The sequence below is a fragment of the Mauremys reevesii genome, linkage group 7 (genome assembly GCF_016161935.1).
Source record: "Mauremys reevesii isolate NIE-2019 linkage group 7, ASM1616193v1, whole genome shotgun sequence".
In the NCBI taxonomy this organism is placed as follows: domain Eukaryota; kingdom Metazoa; phylum Chordata; order Testudines; family Geoemydidae; genus Mauremys; species Mauremys reevesii.
Window position 1 is genome coordinate 102942381 of NC_052629.1, and position 26273 is coordinate 102968653.

At 58.7% G+C, this 26273-nt stretch overlaps 1 protein-coding gene across 2 annotated transcripts in view; it reads left to right on the forward strand.

Moving 5' to 3' along the window:
- COL7A1 (collagen type VII alpha 1 chain) overlaps positions 1–26273 on the forward strand; it is a 111970-nt gene that overhangs the window by 45931 nt on the left and 39766 nt on the right. For both annotated transcript variants that reach the window (XM_039547904.1, XM_039547905.1), the window contains 37 exons: positions 340–375; positions 1116–1160; positions 1863–1898; positions 2447–2491; positions 2990–3025; positions 4297–4332; positions 4773–4805; positions 5919–5990; positions 6620–6679; positions 7190–7225; positions 7620–7700; positions 8342–8377; positions 8478–8522; positions 9062–9133; positions 9227–9271; positions 10170–10196; positions 10287–10331; positions 10703–10783; positions 11283–11318; positions 11461–11496; positions 11768–11848; positions 12747–12782; positions 13243–13314; positions 14311–14355; positions 14996–15031; positions 15498–15533; positions 16432–16536; positions 17208–17243; positions 17896–17931; positions 19083–19130; positions 19368–19403; positions 20901–21032; positions 21941–22150; positions 22629–22664; positions 23448–23492; positions 24543–24614; positions 25565–25609. In XM_039547904.1, the coding sequence (XP_039403838.1) occupies positions 340–375; positions 1116–1160; positions 1863–1898; positions 2447–2491; positions 2990–3025; positions 4297–4332; positions 4773–4805; positions 5919–5990; positions 6620–6679; positions 7190–7225; positions 7620–7700; positions 8342–8377; positions 8478–8522; positions 9062–9133; positions 9227–9271; positions 10170–10196; positions 10287–10331; positions 10703–10783; positions 11283–11318; positions 11461–11496; positions 11768–11848; positions 12747–12782; positions 13243–13314; positions 14311–14355; positions 14996–15031; positions 15498–15533; positions 16432–16536; positions 17208–17243; positions 17896–17931; positions 19083–19130; positions 19368–19403; positions 20901–21032; positions 21941–22150; positions 22629–22664; positions 23448–23492; positions 24543–24614; positions 25565–25609 (2046 nt within the window). The remainder of the gene's footprint in view (positions 1–339; positions 376–1115; positions 1161–1862; positions 1899–2446; positions 2492–2989; positions 3026–4296; positions 4333–4772; positions 4806–5918; positions 5991–6619; positions 6680–7189; positions 7226–7619; positions 7701–8341; positions 8378–8477; positions 8523–9061; positions 9134–9226; positions 9272–10169; positions 10197–10286; positions 10332–10702; positions 10784–11282; positions 11319–11460; positions 11497–11767; positions 11849–12746; positions 12783–13242; positions 13315–14310; positions 14356–14995; positions 15032–15497; positions 15534–16431; positions 16537–17207; positions 17244–17895; positions 17932–19082; positions 19131–19367; positions 19404–20900; positions 21033–21940; positions 22151–22628; positions 22665–23447; positions 23493–24542; positions 24615–25564; positions 25610–26273) is intronic.

The following is a 26273-nucleotide window of genomic DNA, read 5'->3' on the forward strand; positions in this document are numbered from 1 at the left end:
GGTAAAGCAGCCTTCCAACTGGAGTGTGCACAGAGCAGGCACGGTGTTGCGGGGGCTGCTCACGCCCTGGCTCAGACCACAGGCAGTGGGGCCCGAGCAGGGGCAAGAAATAGCCCTGTGTTCACAGGTATCCTGAGGAAGTCGGAGGCTGAGCCTGCAGGAATGGGTTCCAACCTCCTCAGCCACTGACCCACCAGGCTTCCCCCTGGACAACCCAGCTCACATCTCGCTCTGATCAAGTGGGGAGATAGGTCCAGGCTTCCCTGAAAACACACCTCAGCAGGTTTTGCCAGGGACTCCCTGGTGGAGAGATGTAATGTTCTTGCTTTGCTTTCCTAGGGCCCGAGAGGACCTCCAGGTGAACAAGGAAGCAAGGTGGGTCTTGGGAGACCTCCCTGCTGGCAGGGTGTTCCAGTTGGAGACAGGGAGTTGGGATTTGTGGGTGGTGTACCCAGTTCTGCCAGTCCTGTGCTCTGCGACCTTGGGACGGCCCCTTCTCCTCCCTTCTGCACCTGTTTCCTCATCTGTAAATGGGGGGAGGCTGTCCTGTGTCCCTGGGGCCGTGGGGATAACATGCCTTGAGATCCCCGGAAGGAGGTGCTCAGTGTGAATTGTTATTACGCAGGTGGTCTGCCTGCCGTACTGGGTCACTGCCCTGTAACAGGGATGCCTGTCTGAGCCTTTCCCCACTGGACTCCTTCTGGGGAAACTGGGTGTGATGGGGCACCGCCCCCAGACCCTGCTCTTTGGTGCATGGGCTCCTGGCCAGAAACCTTCTGCCTGTGATGGCCAAGGGACAGTCTGAGACAGAGCACTGCAGCCTCAAGTGGGGAAAGTCAGCGGGAGCCACGAGCCTGTTTTGTGTTCCTGTGCCGGGGTGCGAAGGCAGGGCCACACAGATGGGGTGTTGCTACAGTCCACTCTGCTCATGGGATCCCCCCAGGAGACATCTGCTGGCCACTCGCCCAGTGGTGCCTGCCTCTTGGAAACTCTGCAGGATGAAATGGGCCGAAGGCCTCCTCTGCTGCCCCAGGGGCCTCCTCCCAGCTAGGTCCTATCCACGGGCGTGGTCCCTGTGCCCTCCAGCACTGACGCACTTGTCTCTTTTGTGACAGGGAGACCGCGGGCAGCCGGGAGAACTCGGAGAAGCAGGGGAGAAGGTGAGAGTTTGCTGGAGCACAGGGTTATGCTGTGGGGACCGGGGGTATCGGGCACTGGCTCACCTCTGCCCTTGGGACAGTGCTGTGAGTCACGACATCCTGTCCAACCAGGAGGAGAGTTTGGGACCAAGCAGGTGACCAGTCACTATTGGAGCAGGCACCACACTCAGGGCTCCTGATCTGAGGCCGAGTGCTGTTGGCTGCTGCTCCCACCTCCCGAGGGTGCTCCCTTTGCACAGGGAACAGGGGTCTGCAGTTTACACCCCTGGGACTTTCCGCCCCCTGCCTGTTAGCGCTGCTCCAAACCAAAGTTCTGCCCCAGAAGTGATGGAGAACACAGGAGCCTTGAAGAGGGGAGAGGCTGGGATTTCCCTGTGACCATCCCTGTCTGCCGGCAGTCTCCCCAGTGACAGACTGGCTCACAGTCTGCAGGTGTGCTAGAGACGTGGACAAACTGGATGTGGATTTCTGGGCCCCCGGATGGGCAGGCTCATGCTCCGTGCTATGGCCGTGTATCTCGGAACCCCTGCAGGAGACTCTGACTAGAAGATGGATGCTCTGCCCTAGTCTGTTTCGACTGGGTCTCCGAAGAGGGTGCCTGCTGGCTGCTAGGGAGCTGCTGCAGGGGGCAAGGCTATCAGAGGGGCCCCGGTGAGTATGAGCCTGGCTGAAATTCCCTTTCTCTTTCCATTTCCTCTGCAGGGTGATCGCGGACCCCCTGGGCCGGAAGGGAAGAAGGTAGGTTCGCTCTGGGTTAACCTTTCACAGCCAAGGGCCTGTGATCTCTGGGGGTGGGTAGTAGGCAGGACGGCTCTTGCCAAGGAAGCTGGGTCAGCCACGTCCCTGGCCCTGGCTCATTCTGTTCAGCCTTGTGGCCCCCTCTGTGGCCCTGATCAGCACATGAGGGACAGTAGCTGGTTGGGGAGAGTGGCTCTTCTATCGTGCCAATGCAGCGGGTCAGTGCGCCTGCTCTCTGTGCTTCCTTCATGACTCCGGGAGCATCTGCACCACCAAAAGGATCCCCTTCCCCCAAACCCACCCACGTCCTGCAGCTCAGGAGAGCAGGAGCGCTGGCCAGAGGCTTAGATCAAGCAGTGCTGTGTGATCCCAGCTAGGGAATGGTTGAGGGAGGAGCAGAGAACTGGGTGAGCTGGGGAGGCTGAGCAAGGGGGGGGCTCTGGGTGCAGGTTGGCTCCTGCTGGCTCTGACGGTCCTTCCTCACTTCTAAATGCCGAGTGTGCACAGAACCTGTCCTGCTTCCACTCACGCCTTCTCTCCTGTTTCAGGGGGAGCTGGGAGCTCCAGGCCGCCTGGGCCCAGCAGGCAGAGAGGTGAGTGTGAGAGACCCCTGCTAGCCTAGGTGGAACGTGGCAGTGCCAGCCCCACAGTGTTGCACAGCCTGGGCAGGAATGCTCCTGTGCTGAGATGTGTCTGCTGCGGCGCCCCCTGCTGATCTGGCACCATGGGGTTTTTTTTTTTTTTTTCCTCTCCCCTACCCCTCCGCTGAGCTTGACAGGCCCAGGGGATGCCTGGAAGGGACAGAGGAGGAGCAGAAATGACTATTGGAACCTCCTGTAACTGCCCTGCCTAGGCCTTGGCTTAGTACGCTGAGTCAGTGGGAGAGTTCGGCGGGCAGGGATCCTCCCTCCAGCTTCTAAGCAATGGGCCCCAGCACAAATTGGGCTGGAGTCTCCATCCATGGTTCTTGGGCGGTCTGGCTCTGGCCTGGGGTGTGAGTCTCTGGGGCGGCTGATATTCCCTGCATGGACAAACGAATGTACCGCCAGTTCTCTCATGGGCTTCTCTTGTCTCTCTAATCTCTGGAACAGGGATTGCCAGGACCGTCCGGCCCCCGAGGGGAAAAGGTAGGGACCCTTCGGAATGGCCTGTGTCCGTTCTGCTTGCTGGGCCCCTCAGCCAGCTCTTGGGGTGAGCAGAGCATTTGTGAGGCATCCATGAAGTGAGAGATGACAGCGCCCATCCCTGAGCTGCGCTGATTTTCCACCCGTGTCCCCGACATTGCTCCTAACATTGCTCCAATGACCTGGTGCATGCCAGAGTTCTCTTCCTCCGCGTGTCTTCTCTGAGCCTGCAGGCCCCTAGTGTTGCCTTCGTCAATGTCCCTCTCACAGGTCTGGGCCTCAGGGGCCAGGAACCCTGGGCCTAAGTGCAGAAAATACTCAGACTGTCCTTAATGCAACAGACAAGGGGTCAGCTGCCACACTGCTGCCCCTTTGCATTCATCACTGACATTTGGTGGGTGCCTGGAGACTAAGTGAGGAGTGGAGGAGGAGTCCAGGTAGGAAGGGCAGGGCTCTAGGTCTCTAGCGAGAGAGGTGCTGAGAATCCCCTTTGATAGGCAAGACATGTGGGCAGGGCTGTTGGATCTTGGAGAAGCTCTTAGAAGAAATAAAATTCCCCAGGTGGCTCTTTCTAGAGAGGAGGTATCTCCCCTGTGTTGGGATTGCCCTGCAGAGGGAGGTAGCGTTGCGTGCAGTCTGTTTGGTTTGTCACATCAATGCCAGCCTGTCATCTCCAGCTGGGGTGCTGGTAGGGCAGAAAGCAGGTGTCCTCCCTGTGTGACTTGTGCCATCTGTGCTCACTGGGCACAGAGAATGGGACCACTGATGCTCTGTCACTCAGCTGGGGCAATAGCACTCTGCTGGCCGGAGTCACTGTCCGGGTCTCTGGCACTAGCCCCAGTGCCCTTGGGCTTGGGTTCCCAGCGGTGCAGGGGAAGGGGAATCGTTGCGCTCTTTGGATCTGTGTGTTTGAAGTCTGTGGTGTGGGGGAATTGCGAGATCAATAACGCAATCCTCCAGTCTGGCACCAAGCCCCGCGGGAATCTCCTTGTCGATAAGTAACGCCCAAGGAAGGGCAGCTGGGTACCTTGCTGTCTGATGGGGACCTTGGCCTGCAGCGCTCAGCCAGGTGCAGAAGGAGTGAGCCACGCTGGCAGATAAGCTGAAGGCCCGTGGCTCTCAAAGGAAATTGAACTAGTCCTGAGACTCTCGGCACGTGGGGCTCTCTGATGGCTTCCTCACGCTCCCAGGGCAGGGTGGGCTGCTACCCCTTGGGAAGGCTCTGCCCCCTGGGTGGGGTGCTGACCCCTGGCCTTTGTCATTCTCTCCCTTAGGGGGATCAAGGTGCTCCTGGGGAACCTGGAAAGCCGGTAAGTGGCCTCCTCTCTGCCAGGCAGGAACTGCATACTCGAGGGCTGGGAAGGGTGTTACCAGGCTTCCAGCACCCAGGGTGGGAACTGACCCTCAAAGGGGCAGGAGGGGCACCACAGGACCGCGTTCTGCTGGGACAGTGGCCCCCAGCGTTGGTGCTGGTGGGAAGGTCGGTGCAGAGAGAACTCACTGCTGGGAGTGGGACATTGTCTATGGGGTCTTATTGCAGCCACATCACTCTTCTCCTGAGTGCTGACCTGTCAGGGGATGGGAAGAAGGCTGCTTCTGTGGATACCCGGCCAAGGAGAAGTGCTCCCCCTGGTGGCTGTGAGAGGTAGCAATTCCCATGAAGGGCAGGCAGGGCTCTCTCCAGGTGTCCTTGCCAGCACGGAGCAGTGCATGGATTTCAGCAGTTTCTCTCCTTGTGTTTCTCCTCCAGGCTTCCAGCGTCTCTGGGATCAAAGGAGAGAAGGTAACTGAAAATGATCCTGTCCCCAGAAGTGGGACGCTGGCATGGGAGGGGCCTCTCTTAGTTCTTTTGCAAATGTACAGTTTGTAAGATGCACTCCCAGCTGGCACTGTGTTTTAGGGCAGAGTGCAGCCATGGGCTTGGGCCTGCAGTGTAGTGATGGTTGATGTGACCCAGGAAGGGGGCAGTTACCCAGCAGGGCTGGTGAGCTCAACTGCATGTTGATTCTGCACCATGGGCCAGGGTTTCTGGTTAGGATGGCACACTCCCACAGCACCCAGGAGATGCCCCCAGAGGTTGAGGGGAGAGGCCAGTCTCTATGTAGTAGCTTAGGGTTGGTCCGTTATCTGCTCAGTGCCTTATTGCTGCGGTCAGCCCTGGGTGAGACTCGAGAACCCACCTCCTTTAGGCTGCCATATTCCTGCCCTGTGTTCCCCTCTTTCAGCCACTCTGTTCTGTGTCTCTCTTCTTCCCACTGCCTTGCCTTTCCTGCAGCAACTCTCAGGACTCGAGGGTGTCACTCCTACTCCCATCCCCTTCTGTCTGTTCAAATCATCAGCAGTGAAAGAGTTAAAGTTGACACTCACGTGAGGTCATTGGGTTTGAGAGTTGTTGCTCCAGTCGGATTGGCAGGGGCACTCACCCCACTGGGTCGTTGCATCAGGCTCTCTGCAGACACAGGCAGCCAGCACTGCAGTGGCTATGCTCAGCTCCTGACTGGAAGGCTCTCTGCAGCTGGGAGGGCTGGAAACCTATTTCTTGTAATGAATTGAAAGCTGAGGCCAAGCAGACTGGAGTCCCCATGCTTGGGGGCAGGGCGGCTTTGCCTTCGCTGGGGGCAGCGTGGAAACATCACCTGCACAGAGGCAGCTTTGGCGCTGCTCGCTCCAGCATTCCATGCACATTCCTTCCACCCCCTGCCACTCCTGGCTCCATGTCACCTGTGGTCAGTCCAGCCGGCTCCTTTCAGTGTCATCCTATCCTGAGCCCAGCCTGCCCCCGTTGCCTTGGGAAGCAAGTGAACGGCTCGGTCTCACCTGTTGGTGGAAGGGCCAATGTTGGGGTACAGAGGGGATCAGCTCAGTGTGGCTGATGTTGCTGTTTCCTCCGTTCCAGGGTGACAGAGGACCTGCAGGAGCAGAGGGGGCCCCGGGTCCCAGGGGAGATGCAGGAGATAAAGGAGACCGCGTGAGTATCATTTGGGCCGTCAGAGGCATCGCTCCAGCGCCCAGCACAGCCAGAAGCTCTGGCAGAGGCAGGCAGCTCAGTGGGGGCCCAGGGGATAAAGCCATCTCTCCTGTCCCCTCTGAGACCCGGGCCCAGGGCCAGCTCGCTGAAGTGAGTTTGGGGCTCAGCTCCCCGCTTAGTGGGCAGGATCCCAAGTCCTGCAGCCAGCAGCCTGCTCAGGAGGGGCAGGGACGCTGCTGGGAGTGGAGACCGGAGTAGCTCTTGGTGCTGGAGAGGGTGATCACTCTGGGACAGGGGCATACAGCTCTGGTAGCTGGGTAGGAAAGAGGGTCTCTGCCTCCGGTGCTGCATCCTGCAAGGTGGCTCCTCAGTGCACCGTGGCTTAGGGGCTCTTCAGGAGTGAGTCTGAAATCTGGGCCTGTGCTTGGGGCTCCCCGACACGCCTGTGTAGCTCCCTGCTCTGGGAGTTGGAATCCATCCCTCCCCGAGGGCAGGCCAGGATCCACCATCTTGTCCGGGTGTAACATCGCTGGGGGGAGGCAGTGAGAACCGCAGCTTGGCCAGGTGAGGAGCCTGGAAAGGGCTTGTCCTGCCCGCCTTGCTCTGACCTGCTTTTCTTTTTGTTGCAGGGCCTCCCTGGATTCAGTGACACTGGCCCACCTGGCCCCAAAGGAGAACAGGGCGACAGGGTGAGTCTTGCTTGCCTGCCTTGTGGCTGGCATCCCCCAGCTGGCTGCGCCCTGCATCCCGGGCCAGGTGCCATCATGGCCACGAGGCCGTGCTCCCACTCGTATCCGTCCCTGGGATTATGTCTGACTCAGAGCTGTCTCTGAGGAGGGAGTTGCTCAGTCTCTGCCCATTGTGTGGTATCGATCAGCCTGGGGCTGTGCCCCTCTCTCCCTCATAGTGGTGGGTAAAGGGCCAGAGAGCCAAACGTGGCTGATGTGAGCACATGTGAGAGCCCATCTCTGCACAGGTGGGGGGCCCTGGCTCTCCTGCACTTGGGGTGGGGGAGGGATTTGGGGACTTGCACCCCCACCACCCATGTGCAAGAAGGACTCTGGCCTATGGGAAGGCCCAGGAGCAGTCGCCAAGGCCCCGTGAGTGCTGCTCCATGTCCCGCAGCCTCCCCTGAGACCACACAGACTCTGCAGGGAGCAAGGTCACCAATAACAGCCTCTCTCTTTCCGGACAACCAGGGGATTGTCGGCCTCACTGGCAAGAGTGGCCCAAAGGTAATGGCTCCGTGGGGTGAGGGGTGTGTGGGGAGGGCTCCTCTGCCTGGCTGTCCTGGGGGCTGGGTTGTGTGTGCGCACTGGTGCTGTCCTGTGTGGGGAGGGGTTCCTTTCTTCTTATGCCATTTGCATGGATGCTCTGTTGGGGCGGGGGGAGCTCTCCCTACCTTGCACGTGTGGGTGCTGTGTTATGTGAGGGGGAGGGACGGTGCCTCTGGGCATTCACTGTTTATGTTTGAGGGGAGGGGGCTCACTGGCTGCTGTGGGCTGTGTTGGGGGGCTCCTTGTTCTACACTGTTCACATGGGTGCTGTGGGTTGGGGCTCTCTTAGCTGGGTGCTGGGTTGTAACCAACTGGCCTCTCCTCTCTGTGCTGTGATTTTTCTCTTGTCTAGGGTGACCCAGGGGAACCCGGGGAGAAGGGGGAGCTGGGGAGACCAGGAGCTCCGGGGCAGACGGGCCTGCGAGGGAAGGAGGTAATGCAGAGGTGCTCTGGATAAGGAGGGCATGACCTGGTGCATGCCAGGGTGCCCACGAGCAGGCAGATGGGGCTCTTGGGCCTACAGTTCTGACTGTTGCCTCAGACAGTCCCTGCTGGTGGAAAGCCTGTTTCTGGCCACAGTGATTATACAACATCCTGGAGTTTCCATGGAGACCCTGTGCCAGATTGTTATGACAACATCAACAGGCTATTTTTAACAGGGGATCCAGGAGGTATTTGAGGGGGCTGTGTGGAGTGGAGGTGTATCCGGTGGAGGTTCGTTTGAGGGGCTGGTGAGGGTGGGGTCATGTGCAGGCATATGCCTGGGGAGGAGGCTGTGTGGAGTGGAGGTGTGTTCCTGGGGGTGTGTTGAGTGGAGCTGTGTTCAGGGCGATGGTCGGGGGCTGCATGGAGTGGAGGCATGTTCCTGGGGGTGTATCGAGGGGAGGTGTGTTCTGGGTGATGGTGGGGACTGTGTGGAGTGGAGATATGTTCCAAGGAGATGGGGGACTTGCGGATATGGAGGTATTTAGGGTGCTGAGTTTGCACACAGGGTGCACTGAGTGGGTGGCTCTATGTTTTGTTGGTCAGGGAAGATTACTGGTGACTTTTTTTTTTCTCTCGTGTGTGCTGCAGGGTGAACGTGGTGAGAAGGGTGACGAGGGGACCCCAGTAAGTGATCAGTCTGTCGCTTTGTGGCAGTGCCCCTCCCCCGCTTGACCACACTTGGCTTTTCCCGCCATTCTCTTACTTCCCTCTCTTTCCCTCTCAGGGAGAGCCGGGTCAGCCTGGCAAACCTGGCGACCGGGGCCCCCGGGTAAGTGAGGAGTGTATGCCGTGGGGTGGCAGGGGGGGAGGAGATCATGAGAGGGCTGCATGTGGGATGCACAGGGGGCCAGAGTTGCTGGGACCAAGTGGGGACATGGGGATGGACAAAGTGCTGCCCCTCCATGGGACTCCATGCTGTCAGGCTCCCTGAGCTCATGTGAGTGGGGAGCTGCAGAACGGGCCCAGCTGTGCCCTGTGTGCTGCCTGGGGGTGAGACAGCAGCTGAGATACTGACTGGGGTGAGCTCCAGAAGGCGGAGCCTGGCAGAATGATGTTACAGTGGGGTTTGGAAAGGCGACTGTCCCTTTTCCCCACCCCGGCAGCTGGGTACCCTCCACGCTTGGGGGGCCTGGTGAATTCCAGCCTCTGTAGGGGCAGCAGCAGCATGGCCTCTTGGAGGGGCCTCTGCCTGGCCCCTGCTCCTCCCCAGCCCCGTTCCTTGGGTCTGGGCTCCCCAGCCTCTCACTCCAGCGTGGGGGTCACCATGGTGCTGTGGATCCGCTGTCTCACCTGCTTTCTCTCCACCAGGGCCTACCAGGAAACCGTGGCCTCCCCGGGGAGAAGGGTGACCAGGGAGACTCCGGCGATGATGGCAAAAATGTAAGTTCCCAACTTGCAGCCCACCCCTTCCTTCCCCAGCAGCCAGCGGCCTGACTCTCCCCTCCCCTCACTGTGCCCCGTCTCTCCTTGCAGGGCAGTCCTGGAGTACCAGGGGCCAAGGGCGACCGCGGGGAACCGGTGAGTAGCTGCACCCCCTTCGGCCATGCTTGGAATGAAGCGTTTAGTGCCCAGCCTGGGGGTGCTCTGCCCCCACACAGACCCTTCTCCTTGGCGCATTGCAGTAGAGTGAGGCTGGGACCCCCAGTGTCATGCCTAGAGGGCTGCAGACAGGGCACAGGGGCACCACCATGACCCACACACGATGGAAATCCAGGCATGTAGGGGGATCGCCATCCTCTGAGAGGAGCCGCTGCAGGCTCAGGGTGTCCATTGCATGCTCTGTGCACACACCTCTGCTCCTGTTGCACTCTCACCCCACATAGACACAGGCTTACTTGTACACTTGCTGATTTGCCCTGGCCCATGTGGTGCGCCCAGGCCTGCATGTATCCTCTCTCATGCTCGCCCAGACCCTGCACAAGTAAACTCAGCTGCCATTGCCTGAGCTTGGGATGATGATCTTTCCCTTCCAGGTCTCTGGTTTTGAGCCAGCCCAGGCTAGCAGTGCTGGCAGCTAAGCCGATGTGCTAAGCCTGATGTTTTGCTCAGGCTCTAGTTGGCAATCTCAGCAGAGTACCCAAAGGCGAGCTGGTCCCCGGAGATGGGCCAGGTTAGGGCAAAGGGGCAGCGTGGAGAGGCTTGCACCAGTGGCCATCCCTGAGCAGCTGCCCTGGCCATGGGAACCCCCCAGTGCAGCTTCTTGACTCAGGGCAAGGTGTGGAGCTCGGGCTCCATTCGGGCTCTGTGCCGGGTGGGGGCCCCCAAAGCTCTTGTTCTGCTCTGGTATGTCTAAGGTGGTTTGGAGCCCTGCAGAGCCTTCCCCCGCGCCCATGGGGTGCTGCTGTGTCTTGGGCTGTGTCTGTGCAGATGTCTTGGAGGCCTCCATTAATGCTGGGCTCTCTCTCCTTCTCTGCAGGGGCCGGCTGGACCCCCAGGACGAATTGTAAGCTCAACATTTCTTTGCCCCTGCCCTGGTTGTGTTGGGTTTTTGTCCTGGGCCCCATAGCATGTGACCCCTCTCTCTGCCCCACAGGTTGATTCGGGACCTGGAGGAGGAACTGGAGAGAGAGGCGAGAAGGTAAGGCTGCTACTACCTCCTGGAGGCTGCCGTGGGATGGGATCTGTGGAGCTGCCCTCTCTCTGCAGGAGTGGGACAGCCCAGCTGAGGGCCCCAGGCTGTAGCCTAGAGCTCTGTGTGTTCTGGTACCACTCAGGACTCTGCAGTATGGACCACACCTGCCCTGCAGAGAGACTGTCCTGGAGTGGAACCGCTCCCTGCCTGCCTGGCAGGGGCATGGCTCACCTGGGCGTGGCTCTGGGGGTGCACCTGGAGGAGGATACAGGACAATCTGGTTCCAGGGGAGTGACAGAGCTGGTCCACCTGCCTGAAAACACTGAACATCTGTGGTCCCGTGTCTAATCTGTTCTGATTCTCTGTTTCCATTTCAGGGGGAGCCAGGGGACCCTGGAGAGGATGGGATGAAGGGTGCGAAGGGCGAGGCCGGGGTACCTGGCCTGCCTGGAGAGAGGGTAGGTGCCAGTGCCTGGGAGTATCTGTCTCAGGAGGTGCCACTTGGAACTGAAATGCCCTTGGATTGAAAGCCTCTGCAAGCCGAGCTCTAAGGGAGGGACGGGGGGCATGGCAGAGGGAGGGGGGGGGCTGGGTGTAGCTCCTGGGAGCACATAAGGGCGCTGTCTCACAGGGAAGGGATGCTCATATTGCAGGGGGAGGGACGTGCCTGCCAGGGGAGCAGTGAGTGTGGGGAGGCTGCATTGAGGGGGGTGTATTGCAGGGGTTGGGGAGTCTGTAGCACTGGGTTTGGGGCATAGGTGCACATAAGAATGGAGCATGCTGGGGGCTGGTACCTCTGGGGAGCATGTGCATGTGGGGAGAGCCTGCACAGGGAACTGGTTCATCTCTCAGGTATTCATGTGGTGCGGGGCAGGGTGATGAGTATATGGGGGAAAGTGAGCCCCAGCCATCTCCTCTTGACACTCCTGGAGCAGAACCATCTCCTTCCTCTTGCAGGGGATCGAAGGCCCCAGAGGCCCCCCTGGAACTCGGGTGAGTCCCTGTTCCCTGTCCTCTCTGCTGCTCTGGGGAGATGCAGCACTTCCTGCTCCCCACCCAGGTACTGGGGAGTGTTGGCTGGCTCTGCCCCTCACCTTGTGACCAGCTGTGTTCTCTTCTGTTTCCTACCCTACAGGGTGACCCTGGAGACCGAGGCCAATCAGGAGACAAGGTAAGAGCCTCCCTTTCATATAACATGCCAGGTCTGCCTGGGCCCAGCATGGGGTGGGCGGGAGGGTGTAGCTGGGGTGCGTTGGAGGGGCCCCATTGGGCCATACCATGTCTATAAGTGGAGCTCTCAGCAGGACGCGCAGCTGGCAGGGCCTCTTTGCCTTGTTCGTGGGAGAGGGGGGATGCATCCCTGCTGCTTGGCCTGTGCTCTCGGGGGAGGTCGGAATAGGGGAGCCTTGGTGCGAAGCCGTCACTGCCTGGCTCTCTTTCAGGGAGACCGAGGCCCTCCGGGGCTGGATGGCCGGAACGGGTTGGATGGCAAACCTGGGCAAACGGGCCCCGCGGGGCAAAGGGTAAGTGTGGCCTGGCTGGGGGAATCCCATCCCCCTTGAGTGAGGCTGCCCCTTGGAGGGGCCTAGGAGAGGCTCTGCTCCCTGCAAGGAGAGCCACTAACCGGAGTATCGGCATATCGCCAGGTCCTGCTAGCCATGTAACGTATGCCCGGCAGCGTGACCTGCCCCGGATAGCACCGCCACCCGACAGCAGGGTGTGCAGGTACCCGGGAGACCCCTTCTCCAGGCCCCCAGCTGTAGCTGAAGGAGCTGCCTCAATATTGAGGGTTACGGTAGGAAGGCAGGTGAAGGCGTTGCCTAGCAGGGCCGTGTGGGGCTCTCCGCATACAGGCCGACAGCTGCCTCAGCTGTGCCAGTGCACACTGGAGTAACACCCCAGGGTGGGAGGGATGTGCAGTCTCTAGGGTGACCCACCCAATCCTTGGCCTCTCTGCTGAGATGCCAACAAGGGCACCAGATAGTGCCAGCTGTAATGGTGGCTCAGTAGTGCAGGAACCTGTCCTTGAGGATGGACAGAGACCATCAGCTCGTTCACTTCAGCCACAGAGCCCATGGAGCCTGAGCTGGATTTGAGTCGGTGCCTAGAGGGAGGCTCTGTGTCCCTGAGCCGTGCAATGCCCTGTGCTCATTTGAGTCCGTGCCCCCTGAGTGCCTGCTGCCGGGCTAGCTCAGGGGTGCTGCTGGCTTTCCCTGGGTGGCGGCTGCTCCCTTCCAGTGAGTCTAGGGGCCCTGTTAGCAGCGGTGCCTGTGTGGTGGTGACCTCTCCTGCTTTCATGCCGTGATGTGAGCCAGGCCTCTCTGGAGCCCCCAGCAGCACCCTGACATGGGGTGGCCAGGCCCTAGAGTCAGGCCTGAGCCCAGCCCCAATGATCACAGCTATGTTCTCTTGTTTTTCTAGGGTGATCCAGGCAAGCAGGGTGACCCCGGCCGAGATGTAAGTACAGAGCTCCTGATTCTGAGGGGTGGCGGGTCACATGAGGCAGGGGGCTTATCCACTCCCCCTTTTCCCTGGGACACCCAAAAGTCTCATGCACAAGGCCAGTATCTGAATAACACTGCAGCAATGGGCCCAGGCATCACCAGAGCAAAGCACTGGTTCAGCTTACTCTGTGCCCCACCTCCCTGTCACAGGGGTCCATCCATTCCAGTATCCTTCCTCTGATCAGCAACTGATGCTTTACCCTGAGAGCCCAAGGCCTGGAGCTGTGTTGAAATCCTGAGCATGGTGGAGCTGTTCTGGGGGCCATCTGACCCTGCAGAGTCCCTGGCCCGAGGGCACTACTTACCCCTGCAGTCACCAGTCTTTCTCTCCCTTTGGTGCTGAGCTGCTGCCCCTCGTGTCTGCCTGTGACCCAGCTGGGATCTGCCTCTCACCTGATCTTCTATTGTTGCAGGGGCTGCCAGGCCAGCGAGGGGAGCAAGGTCCCCCAGGAGCCATCGGCCCCACAGGACCACCAGGCTTAGCTGTAAGTAGTTTGGTTGGCTGTTGTGGGCCATCCCTGCTGGCTGTTCCCTGCACCTCCTCTGGCATTGCCCTGCACTGGCAGAGCCCCAGATAACCCTCCCCCTGCCTTGCCTCCCTACCAGGGGTTTCCTTAGAATCATAGAATATCAGGGTTGGAAGGGACCTCAGGAGGTCATCTAGTCCAACCCCCTGCTCAAAGCAGGACCGATCCCCAACTAAATCATCCCAGCCAAGACTTTGTCAAGCCTGACCTTAAAAACCTCTAAGGAAGGAAATTCCATCACCCCTCCAGGTAACCCATTCCAGTGCTTCACCACTTTCTTAGTGAAAAAGTTTTTCCTAATATCCAACCTAGACCACCCCCACTGCAACTTGAGACCATTACTCCTTGTTCTGTCATCTGCTACCACTGAGAACAGTCTAGATCCATCCTCTTTGGAACCCCCTTATGAGGTCACTCCTGCTCTCCGGCTGCCTCTCATCCATGGTCTCCACTCACCCTTATGCGCTTGCCCTGTGGGGTGTGACCTTACCTCACACCATGTCCCACATGCTCTGGGAGGCCTGTTCCCAGGATTCATGCTGCCCTCTTGGGCCATCCTTTTGCCCTGAGCAGCCTAACCCAAGTCTGATGTGAGGCCTGCTCGGGCCTGGGGCTGCTTGCCCAGAACTTCCTGATCTGTCAGGCAGGTTTGGGGCAGCCCTTAGCTCCCAGCAGCTCTGTTTGGCTTGTTGCTCTGCCAGCTCGGCCCATGCTGTTACCCTGGGTCTGGTCTCTCCAGTCAGCTGCCTGCTCCTGTTGGCTGTCATGCCCCCGGTAATCACTCTGGGCAGGGTTCACAGCCTGACCCAACCTCCCCTAGGTAGGAGCTGCAGTATTGGACTCCAGCCACCCTGCCGGTCGGGGTGAGCCCAGAGGGGCCTGTGGAGGGCCCTGCTGCTGTCTCAATCACGTGGAAGGCCCCTCACTCTGCTAACAGCCTGCGCTTCCTTCCAGGGCAAACCCGGAGACGACGGCAAACCCGGCCTGAATGGGAAGAACGTGAGTAAGGGAGCCAGCGTCTGCTGGAGAAGGGCAGCTCCTGGCGGTGGCAGGCAGGGTCTCTAGGCCTGATGTGCAAGGACCTGCCCGGGCGAGAGGGAGCTGCCCTGGCAATGGGGTGGGGTCAGAGGAAGAGACAGCTGCCTGTAAAGCTACAGGGACCCTGAGACTCTACTGAATGCAGGCAGAGGGCTCCCTGAGCATGGGGCAGGGAAGGGGGTGGTTTCCCTTACCAGACTGGTGCCTGCCCCCACCTGACAGACCAAATATTGGCAACCCCTGTAACAGGCCCTCAGCTTGCCAGGACCTTCCACTGATGGGTTGTCAAAGGGGCATAGCAAAGGGCTTCTCAAGCCAAGAGTGTGGGCTCCCCCATGTGGGGCACCCAGTGTGCCATAGGTAACCACGAGGGCCAGTGCCATTCCTCAGCTCCACTAGCCCTGAGGGAGCCTGGCTCGTCTAAGGGCTGTGTGGCAGATGTCAGGAGGCCTGGGGGACCCAAGGGGATGTATTGTGCTCCCCAGTGTGGAGGTGACAGTCTGATCTGGGACCTCTTCCCCCCACCTGTCCAGGGCCCAGCCCCATAGTGTGCAGGGCCTATGTGGAACAGGGCTTTGACTAGTGGTTTCTATCCTCCTAGGGAGAAGATGGGACTCCAGGAGAAGATGGGAGAAAGGTAATGAGCTAAAGGGCCCCTCTCCCCTGGACTAGCAGCCCCCTTTGATAGCCAGGCCTGTGAGCAGCCTAGCAGGTGGGGTTCCCCTGCAGGACAGACTCCCCTGCTGCTCCATTGTCTCTGCCAGGCACCTCTCACCATGTACTTCCTATGGGAGCAGCAGCTGCCCCCTGGTGCCAGCATGCAGCTCTGATCTGCTCCAGCTTTGTTTACCCAGCAGGAGGGGTGGGTGAGGTCAGGCCTGATGTTACTTTCTCCCCACTAAGTAGCAGTCCTAGACCTTGCTGGCTACAGGAGAGGGGCCACTGGGAAGACAGACTCAGGCTCTGGGTGAGGGTTCCTGCCCCAGTGGGGGTGGGGCAGGCAGCCGCAGTGACTGGGCCCTGCCTGAGTCCCCTTGGCTGTCTCATTTGAAAATGGAATGAGGCTGTAAGGTAGCCATTTTGTCTTGGCTTTTCCCAATTAGGGGGACAAAGGAGAAGCTGGAGCCCCTGGCAGAGACGTAAGTACCTGTGATTCCCTCCCACCCCTCTTTTCCTCCACCTGCCCTGGATTTACCTCAGTCACAAATTGCCCCCCAGCCTAGGGGCTCGGCACAGAGTCTCTGTGTTTGGTGGCTCCACATGTGACTCTTCCATGTGCTGCCTACACAGTCACTAAGGCCCCCGCTCTCTGCTCCAATAATCCATCACACTGGGGGCTGCACCGTCTGGGTGGTGCCAGTGGCAGAGACCACACTTAGCAAACCTGGGGGTGAGTCTGATGGGTCTCCCCAGCTTGCTGCCCATAGGCAGGCAGGGGTGGTCAGTAGTGATCCAGTGCATCATCGCTCTCCAGTGCATCGGGACCTTTACCCTCCGGCAGGGGAGGGGAGTGCAGGCGGCGTCCTGAGGCCTCCCCACACCACACACTGTATGAGGGGAGCTGCGCCCTCTGGTCTGTGCTTCCTGGCTCATAGAGGCTTGGGTTTAGATGGCAGGTTCTGCTTAGCTGGAAAGGGCAGAGGAGGGCCCAGCTCTGGCTAATGAGATGCTGATGGGTGGGAGTGGATCGGGGTGAGACTGGGGCCTCAGTGACTTCATTGCTTACAGGCCCTAGTTGTTTCTTGGGCTCCCTTTTTGGCACCTCCATTAAAGCGTCACTAAAAGATGCTGGTCTGCTCCCAGTTGGTGCTCCCACCCACAGCAAGTGGTGATAGTGCCAGGGGGAGGTTCATGGCTTCCGCGGACACCCCAGGGTGCTAGCACTCTTTGACAGTGACAGGCCTTTCAGCAGTCATCTGGCTGTAGTACCTGTCTGTAGGCCCTCCCAGCTGGTAAGAGGTGAGGGTAAGAGGGTTTGGGGGGGTGATGCCAAGGGGAACAGCACCAGATGGCGATGCATCTATTCTTCTTTGGCAGGGTCAAGAAGGCCCCAAGGGCGAGCGAGGAGACCGTGGGGCGCCAGGCCCCTTGGGACCTCCTGGTGTCCCCGGTGTACCTGGGCAGGTTGGACCCCCAGGCCAGGTGCGTAACCTCCAGAATAATACTTCTAATACCAGCTGCTTGGCACGGCTCGCCGTGCCCACGGCCACTTGAGAATGGAGCCCTATAGCCTGCATGAGAGCTGGGGGCGGGAAGAGCACTAGTGCTGTTTACAGCTGGGAGAGATAGAGAGAGAAGAGGAGACTGGCCCAAGATCACGCTGAACTCGGAGCCTGGGACTCCAGTCTCCCAGACCCTGCTCTAGCCACTAGATGACATGCCCATGGCTGAGGTAGGAGGACAGACCTGGCCAAGTCCAGAGCCACCAGCCACCAGGGTCTGGACAGCAGAGTAATGGACAGCAGAGAAAAGGCCCATTGTGCCATGGCATGGATACCCCGGGTCCTTCTCTGATTCCCTGGGGAAATCCTGTTCCTCTCCAGCTGCAGCTACAAGCTCCTTCCAGCCCTGCAGGACCACTTGGACCATACAGCCTGCTCCCTGCCTCAGGGGGCAGACCCCAGGGCAGGGGAAGTACCCCAGCTTGAGTGGGCTCCTCCTCCCAGTCTCAGTGCTCACAGACACCCCAAGCTGCGTGGTCTCCTCTCCCCAGCCCTGGGAGTGCCTGGGGACCCCACCCATTGGCAGTGAAGCTGCTCTCTCCCCTTGCTCGCAGGTCCAGGGTCTGCTCACATTCCTTCTATACCTTCCAGGGTGCTCCAGGCCTCGCTGGGGCTGCCGGACAAAAGGTGAGTGTTTTCCCAGCCCCCATCAGGCCACTGGAAAACGAACAGAGCAGAACAGCCTCTCCTGTCAGACCCCACTCAGAGAGCGGCTGGCTTGCTGTGCCAGAGCACAGACCCCTGGGCCCTCGGGGGTTAATCCTGTGAGTTCCCTGAGCCCTGCTCCCCACTGTGCCCAGCTGGTGGGTGTGACTTAGTGTCCTCCTGTGTCATCTTTGGAGGAGCTGGGGGCTAGGAGGCACTAAGGTGCTTCCTGGGGGGCCTGCGTGGAGAGCAATGGGGCCCAGGTGAGCTCTGCCCACATTCTCTGGGGTGTCATAGGCTTTGCAATAGGCCAGTGGGGGTTCCCAGAGGGTCTGGCCCAGACTTGGTTCCAGGTAGAAGTTCTCCGAGGCTGCAGAGCCCATGTGCTGGGCTAGCTGGGGGTGGAGCACTGGTTCATGCGTTCGCCTGCCTGCCTGGGGAGAAACTTGAGTATCTGCCCTTCCCTCAGCACCTTGGCACTGTTCCTCCCCAGGGCCCTCCCCCACACTGTATCACTTCAGCCTAGGCGTAAGCAGGGGCTCTCCAGAGGAGGTGAGGCTGAACTCTTCCTCCGGGGCTTTACTCTCCAATCGCTGGGCCGGAGGGGATCCTGACTCCTCTTGCTCTGTTTCAGGGTGACCGAGGAGAGGCTGGATCCAAAGGAGAACAGGTGCGTACCCAGCACCGCCTGGGGCAATCCGCCAGCGCTGAGTCCTCCCCTCCCCCCAGTGCAGTGCCCTTTGGGGTTGGGGTGGGGAAACCCAGAGCTTGGTCAGCCCCACTGTATCCCCTCTGAATGCAGCTCCTGGGGCTCTGGAGCAGCTCCATCAGCTGAGATAAACAGACCCTTGCCAGTCACTGCCACTTGGGAGCAGGAAGAACAGGGTGATTCTAGGCCTGCTGAGTCCACCCCTGCAGCAGAACAGTGCCCTGCAATGCTCGTTCTCATTGCCAAGGGAGCCCCCTCCTAGCCCTGGTGACTGTGAAGAAATGCTTGGGAGTGTGACCCGAGCGTAGCCGATGCAGCAATGCCAGCCTGAAAGAACTATGCCCCACTCATCTCAATCCTGTGTTAACTCTGCAACCTAATGAGGCCAATTTAATAGCAACATAGGAACTCTTTCCCTGCTGATCATTTTAGCAGCAAAACCCATCTGAAGCTCTTGCTATTTCACAATTCCAAACCACCTCCTATGGTGCTAACCGCCCCAGCTGTCCCAACCTCCAACTTCTCCCACGGCTTCGCTTAGGTGGTTCTGCATTAATTAAAATGCCTGCAGCCCAGTGACAATGGGGGCAGTGTAAAATGGACTTTGATATCCAAATAGCTAACCCAATGTGCTGTGAGCTCCCATGTGTCCCTGGGGTAGACGTCACTGCTGCGCCTTTCCTCTGGCTGATTGGCTAATCCAGTCCCCTGGGTAGTTCAGGCAAGCGCTCGCTTTCTGAGCGTAAGGGACACTGCTGCAGAATTAGCAGACTCCAGCTGCAGCAGGTAGGTCCTGCTTACTGCAAGATATGAAGAATTAATGCAAGTGACTGGCTACGACCGGGGCCCGTGTGAGACCTGCAGTCCCAGGGAGAGCGCAGTGGTGACTTGTGAGCAGCGTCATCGCACTAACTGATGGGTGAGGTCTCAGCCCCGTCCTCCCAGATGGGGAGGATTCTCTCTCCCCCATATTCACCAGGTCAGCTTCCCCCCCCTCCCCACCCAAGATCCTGCTGCGTCCTTCCCAGGGGTTTCCATGTGACATGGCCAGGTGGGCAGTGAGCAGAACTGTTCTAATCTGGTGTCATTCTGCTTCTTCTCATGGTGACTAGGGCAGACCTGGGGATCCTGGACAACGTGGTGAGCCTGGGACGGTCTCGGTAAGTCACTGTGTGTGGGGCCAGTCCCATCCATCTCAGAGTGGGCAACCTACTTACACCCGCAAAATAACCTGGGCATCTGCTGGTGCAACCAGTTCAGCCCTGGCAGATGCGGGGAGGGCTAAGGCCCTGGGGTCTCAAAGCTGGCAATGATAGAGGATGGGGTTATGCCTCGGCAACCCTGGTTGGGGACTGCCCCTGTTTTTGTTCTCATTGTCTTTCCCTTGCTGTTCGTAGAATGTTGAACGTGCCCTGGAAGCCTATGGGATTAAGGTACGAAGCAAAGCAACAGCCAGCTCTGCTCATGGGCCATCTGTAAAGAGGGAGGGGAAACACGGGACTTGGGGTGGGGATACTGTCCCTGGCCATTGGGAAACCAGCAGGAGGGAAGGCCTGACGCTGGTAATGGTGGGTGAGGAACAAGGGGACTGTTACATACTAGGGACCGAATGGCTAGGAAGCAGTTCTGCAGAAAAGGATCTGGGGATTACAGTGGACGAGAAGCTGGATATGAGTCAACAGTGTGCCCTTGTTGCCAAGAAGGCTAATGGCATTTTGGGCTGTATAAGTAGGGGTATTGCCAGCAGATCGAGGGATGTGATCATTCCCCTCTATTCGACATTGGTGAGGCCTCATTTGGAATACTGTGTCCAGTATTGGTCCCCACACTACAAGAAGGATGTGGAAAAATTGGAAAGACTCCAGCGGAGGGCAACAAAAATGGTTAGGGGGCTGGAGCACATGACTTATGAGGAGAGGCTGAGGGAACTGGGATTGTTTAGTCTGCAGAAGAGAAGGATGAGGGGGGATTTGATAGCTGCTTTCAACTACCTGAAAGGGAGTTCCAAAGAGGATGGATCTAGACTGTTCTCAGTGGTACCTGATGACAGAACAAGGAGTAATGGTCTCAAGTTGCAGTGGGTGAGGTCTAGGTTGGATATTAGGAAACACTATTTCACTAGGAGGGTGAAGCACTGAAATGGGTTACCTAGGGAGGTGGTGGAATCTCCTTCCTTAGAGGTTTTTAAGGTCAGGCTTGACAAAGTCCTGGCTGGGATGATTTAGTTGGGAATTGGTCCTGCTTTGAGCAGGGGGTTGGACTAGATGACCTCCTGAGGTCCCTTCCAACCCTGATATTCTATGATTCTAAGGGGAGACTGAGATGTAGGGAGGATGCCAGAGCCCTGACTAATAGGATCTTGGGTGTAGGAGACCAGGGCCTGGTGAGTGCACAACCGAGAGGGAAGCCAGAGCCATTGAGCATGTGGTATGGAGAAGGTTGGGATACTGGCTGGTGCACCTGGTAAGGGAGTGAAGGCCTGGAGTCCCTAGCCACTGGACCATGGGTAATGGTGGGGGAGGCCAGGGGCTCTAGCCGGCATCTGCCTGGTATCCCAGCAGCTCTGTTGCTGGCAAGCTTTTGGCAGTGGTAGGCCATGACTGCAGGGTGTTACGATGGGCTCGTTCCCATGTGTGCCAGGGGGAGAAGTCATCTGAGTATGAAGGTCAGACCTACCATTCTCTGTCCCTGCCACTGACCTTCCCCCAGCAAATCATGGGATCCCAGCATGTTTGCCTGCATTCATCAGGAGACCCTGTTCTTGTGCAGTGGTGGGATTGAGAAGCATTTGCTCAGGGATGTATGGACTCTCCCGGTTGTCCCTTTGTCAGGGGGCTCAGGTCCTGGATAGATGATCCCTCCCCCAATCCAGGATCTAGGACTTCCCTCCTTTCCCCGCTGTTGTGATGACTGCGCTCTGTCTCTCTCAGATTGCCTCGCTCAGAGAGATCACTGGAGCCTATGACGGCAGCACTGATCCATTCCTGCCCTACCCTGACCGCCGGAGAGGCCCAAAGGGTGATAGGGGAGACTCAGGGGAGAGGGGACCTCCAGGCAAAGAGGTGAGGTGAAGCCACCAACAGGGTTGGGGCAGGTACAGACGGGAGGGGTGAGTTCCTCTGGGGCCTCTCTGCTGCCCCTTGTGGGTGAGGGGTCCTTCAGCCAACACCCAGGGGAATAAAACACTGCCTGTCTTAGGGGTTGCTCTGAACCTGGTCCCAATGGGCCCCACTTCAGGCCTGGGTTAAATCAACCCTCTCTGAGTCCCTCGGTGCTCACGGCCAAGCAAACAGCTCCCCAGGTTCTTCCTTTCTTCAGAAGAGGAGGCGTGTTGAGTCCCCATCCCCTTCTCCTCAGGACTCTCACACACACGGCTTTGGAGTCCCCTGTCTCCAGGGGAAGATGAGCGGGGGAAATCCAAATGGCTCCCTGGTTCTCTCTGCCTCACACCTCAGAGATGCAATGAATCTCAGCAGCATCTCCTCTGGGAAGCTGCCTCCCTCACTAGGGCTGTCCAGCTCCTGCCAATTCATAGATCTGCTCCATGCTTCTTTCCTGGGAAAGCAGTGGACTCCAGCTGCTTCTGGGCCCTGCTGGTTAACCCTTCTCTCCCCATGCACAGTCCTGCCATCACACTCCGTTAGCAAGTGAAGACCTACCCTGTTGGTGCTGCCCAAGGCCGAGCGAGACTTACCTGCCTCCTGTGCCCAGTGCTCCACAGGCAGCCAGCCCTGACTTGGTCTCTCGCTGGCTAGAGACTGAACTCCCCACTGGCCCCAAAGGGCTCCCTCCAAGTCAGGGCTGAAACCCATTGACCGGGGCAACACATGAAGGAAGCCTGCCCATCCACTAGCAGCACTCTGTCTCCAGTGCTGTCCATCCAGCCCCAAAGCATGAGCTTCCCCATCATGTCACCTCACCTGCTGGTGCCAGCCCTGGGACTAGCTGAGTTGTGGTGTGTTTCTTGCAGGGTGTGACAGGCTTTCCTGGAGAGAAAGGGCCCAAGGGCGACAAAGGCGACCAAGGCCCCACTGGCCCCCAAGGCCCCATGGGACGTGCTATCGGAGAGCGAGGTCCAGAGGGGCTGCCTGGCCAGGCAGGGGAACCTGGCAAGCCTGGAATCCCAGGGGTGCCAGGCCGGGCCGGGGAGCTCGGAGAGGCTGGCAGGCCTGGCGAGAAGGTGAGTGAGACCTGGGGAAGAGGGAACAAGGATTGGAAGGTCAGTGGTGGCCAGTTGTGCAGCTGGCCCAGTGCGTGAAGCTGCTAGTGGATGGGACAGGGATGAAGGGGGCTTTCCTTCCCCCCCCCGACCCTAGGATGTGGTGATGCCTGTCTGCCATGGCTGTTCTCTCAGGCGCGACGGGTGCCTGTATGGGTGGGAGCAGCCCATGGATTTAGGGGCCTTTTTGAGGAGGTTGTGCAGGGGGGAAACGATCCTTTCGGGAGGACTCTGTACTACACAGTGACCAGACTCTTGGTTCCCAGGCAAGCTGCTTGAAGGCCCCAAGCCCTGTCTCAGGCGCCTGGTGAGACTGCTCCGAAAGCTGTCAGCTGGGGCTCTCCTGGCATTTACTGACCCTTGCTTTGGAGGGGAGGAGGGAGCAGAACCAAACCCCTGAGACAGCTCTGCTGACCTGGCCCCCCCCTTTGCTTTGCAGGGCGATCGGGGCGAGAAGGGCGATCGGGGAGAGCCGGTGAGTGAGGCCTGGACCCACCAGGCAGGCAGCCTGCTGCACCTTTCCATATCATGCACTCTCCATAACTGGCAAACGTGCCATGATCTGTATCTCCGTGGGATCAGAGGCAGCTATTACTGCCCGTGTCTGCACGTGCATCCGAGATTGCCAGTAGGGGAAACTGACCCTCTGATTTAGGGGGCTCAGGATTATTCCATGGGGGTGCCGGGGCCATCGGTTGCCTGTGGCCATGGGGCTAGATTCCAAATACCGGGGCAGGGGTGCTGTCTTCTGTGCCTCCCAGGCATGTCACTGATGATTCAAAGTCCAGTGACTCCTCATGTAGCCCTACTTTAAATCCAGCAGGAATCCCAGGGCACACGGAGAAGCCCCCAGCTGGCTGGCACATGCACCAGCGGGGGAAGGTTTTTGACAGTGCTGCAGTATCATCGGCCACCTGTGTTGTGTTCTGGGCTAGCAGATGGAGCCTTGAAGGGCTGGGATCAGAGACAGTGCCCACAGCCCTGAAGGGAGCACTGACTGTGGGGCACAGAATGGAAGGTCCCTGGGATCTGGGGCCCAAACTTGGGTGGGGAGAACGGGCCAGGAAGTGCATAAAGGACAGTCCTTCACCTTCTCTCACCCCTGCCCCCTTGGGGTGTTGCCGCAGGGTCAGTGTACAGGGGCTGTCTCCCCCTGGGGCTGTGGGTGTGGGGCTGTCTTCCCCTGGGGATGGCTTCTGCTCTGCCCTCTGAGGGATCATCTGGGTCTTTGATCCATGTCCCGTTTGTCTTGTCTCAGGGCAGAGACGGTGTGCAGGGTCCTCCAGGGCCCCCAGGACCCAAGGTGAGTGAGTCCCCACCCGGCAATGTTGTCCAGGTCTGCCCACTGGGACCAGAGGGTGTTTGCAAAGGACCTCACTCCCCTGCTCCTTGGGATGACAGAGACGGGATAGCTGTGAAGGCCATGTGCTGAGCTGTCGGGGAAGGGCATGCCCCATGCGTCCCCACAGCCTCCCACCTCTGGGAGCTGCTCGGGTCTAGACAGCCTTGTCCATCGCTCTTTGGCCAGGACTAAGAGAGAGCCAGCCTGACACAGGGCAGATCCTATACGCCCCCACCTTCCCCAGGCCTTGAGCCTTTGAGTCCCTATTGTCCAGTGTTATCATGGGGTCCTGCTCTTCAGGCAGCTCAGACACAGGTGTTGGGAAGCCACTGCAGGCGGCAGCCAGGTGACTAACATCACTCTGTTTACAGGGGCCTGACCATTGTGCAGCCCCAGTCGAACTAGGAGACAGCAGCTGGGGCAAGTTGCTCCAGGGCCTGTCCTTCTAACTAGCAGGTGCCATGGGAAGTCCCCTGAGGCCTGGCAGGGTTAGTCCCCCTCAGCCTGTCTAGCAGGATCAGCACAGCTCTGCTTGGGTCCCAAGGGAGACCACCAGTGACACTCAGCTCTGAACTCTGGGTGGGGCCCCGAAAGGGACGTTCCAGACCCAGTGGGCCCAAGGGACACCCAGCTTCATTCGATCTAGTACGGAACATAGAGGAGGTACGAGCCCTGCTGCTTCACAGCGTCAGCCAGCCACTCTATGCCCAGGGCTGGAAGAGGCTGGGTAGGTTCTTCCAGAGATGCCCATTATGGGGTTTCTTCTACCTTCCTCTGAAGCAGCTGGGTCTGGCCATTGGCCCATGGGCAAGATGGACCCATCTATCAGATCTGGTCTGGCAGTTTCTATGGCTCCAGGGGACAAACAGGAATCTTACCCAGGGCATGTGGGCAGAGCGGTCGGCAGGTGCCCTGTAGGAGACCAGATTCCCATGGAGGGTTCCCAGTGCTGTTGGCAGCAGAGTTGCTGGCCCTGGGCTGCTGCCTCTCACTGCGCTTTTGTATCTCCAGGCAGATGTGATCGAAGGGAGCCTCTCGGGTCTTCCGGGGGAGCGTGGACCCACAGGACCCAAGGGAGCCAAGGTTAGTGCGGAGGAGGAGAGAGAAGCCCTGTCTGTACCCCATGTCTCAGTCAGAGTTTAAGGCCCAAAGGGACCATGAGAGCATAATCTGACCTCCTGTCTGTCACCACCACCAACTCCACCCAGCACCGCACATTAAACCCATCTCACCAGATCTCCCAGGGTGCTGCAGGAAATGGAGCGGGTAACTTTCCTCTCCCTGAATTTGGCCCAATGCCCCAACTTGGTGCTAAGAGGTGCTGTGCTGCTGCAGTTGCTGTGTTTCAGATGGGATGTTCGAGGTCCTTTGTGGTCATCAGAGAGCTAATGGCGCTTACCACACAAGCCTGGGTTTTAATCGTTGTGTCCTGGTCAGATTCCTGTGTGGAGCAGGACGTCCCTAGATTCCTCCTGTACTTCCAGTTGGCTAAGAGAGTCTCCTTCATAGACTCTTGTTAATGTGCTGTATGATCTTCAGCAGCCCCCCAGCCCGGAGGTGGCTGCATTTCAGTGGTGGTAAAATGATTCCTGCTTGTAATGTTATAGGAATCACCCTGTAAGCTCCTTATTTCCTAAACCAGGGTCTTCCTTCAGCCCAGTCTGGAAACTGACACTGTGGTACTGTGAGCTCAGCCCACTCTGGTGACATCATTGTTGCCACAACAATCAATGTACTTTCAAGGGGACAAAGCAGCAGGAGACTGAATGAAACACTAAGTGGGACCAATGGTGGGGCTTGGAGCAGAGGCAACAATGCTGTCTACTCTGGGATTGGGGAAGGTGGTGGTGGCAGCTGCCACTCAGGAGAGATGTAGGGAGAGAGTGGTCTGGAGGTTGTTATAGCCAGGACTCCTGGGTTCTATTCCCTGCTCTACGAGGGCGTGTCCCCGACGGTTAGAGCAGGGTGACTATCTGGCTGTGGTTTGAGCCAGGGCTTTCTGACACTACCATTTTCTTCTCCCTCCTGTGCAGGGAGAGCCCGCTGTGGATGGCGAGAGAGGACCCAAAGGAGATAAGGTCTGAGTGTAGTAAGTCTTCTGGCACCTGCGCTTCACCAGCTTCCTCTCTGACTCTGTCTCGCTCACATCGGGGGATCTCCTCTGCCTGGGGCACTTGACTCTGTCTTTGATCCCTCAGCCTCTCTCTCTCTATCCTTCTGTCTGGCTGCACCGCTGCTCAGCAGGCCTAGGTCTATGGGTCTGGCCCTCCTGTGTTGGAATCCAGGCTCAGGTGCCCTGCCAAGGCACATTGGAATGGCTCTTTCCTGGCAATGGCAGCTCCTCAGGCTAAGTCTGAGTGGTCCATGGAGAGAGAACTTGCATCCCCCAAGGGGAGCCCTCCAGGGCAAGTGTAAAGCATGTCAGCAGGTGATGGTGTGCGGGGGAAGCTGGCCTGGCCACTGCCTCTTTGGCTTATAAACAGGAGACCTCAGCCCCAGGGCTGTCAAGCCAGCAGCTTCCGCATACAATCACTCTGGATTGGATCTTTAAAAAAGAAGGAAAAGTCCACATTATACTGTAGGCCCTACATCTAAAAACAGCAGCATGAGCGCACCCGCTCCCTGCACTTTACTATGGCATAAGCCCTGCTCCCTGTGCAGCCATGGGAGCCAATTCTTCTGCCAATTTCCAATCAACGCCCAAGGCTGGGCTGTGCTGAGACCTTATGTGATGTCTCCCTC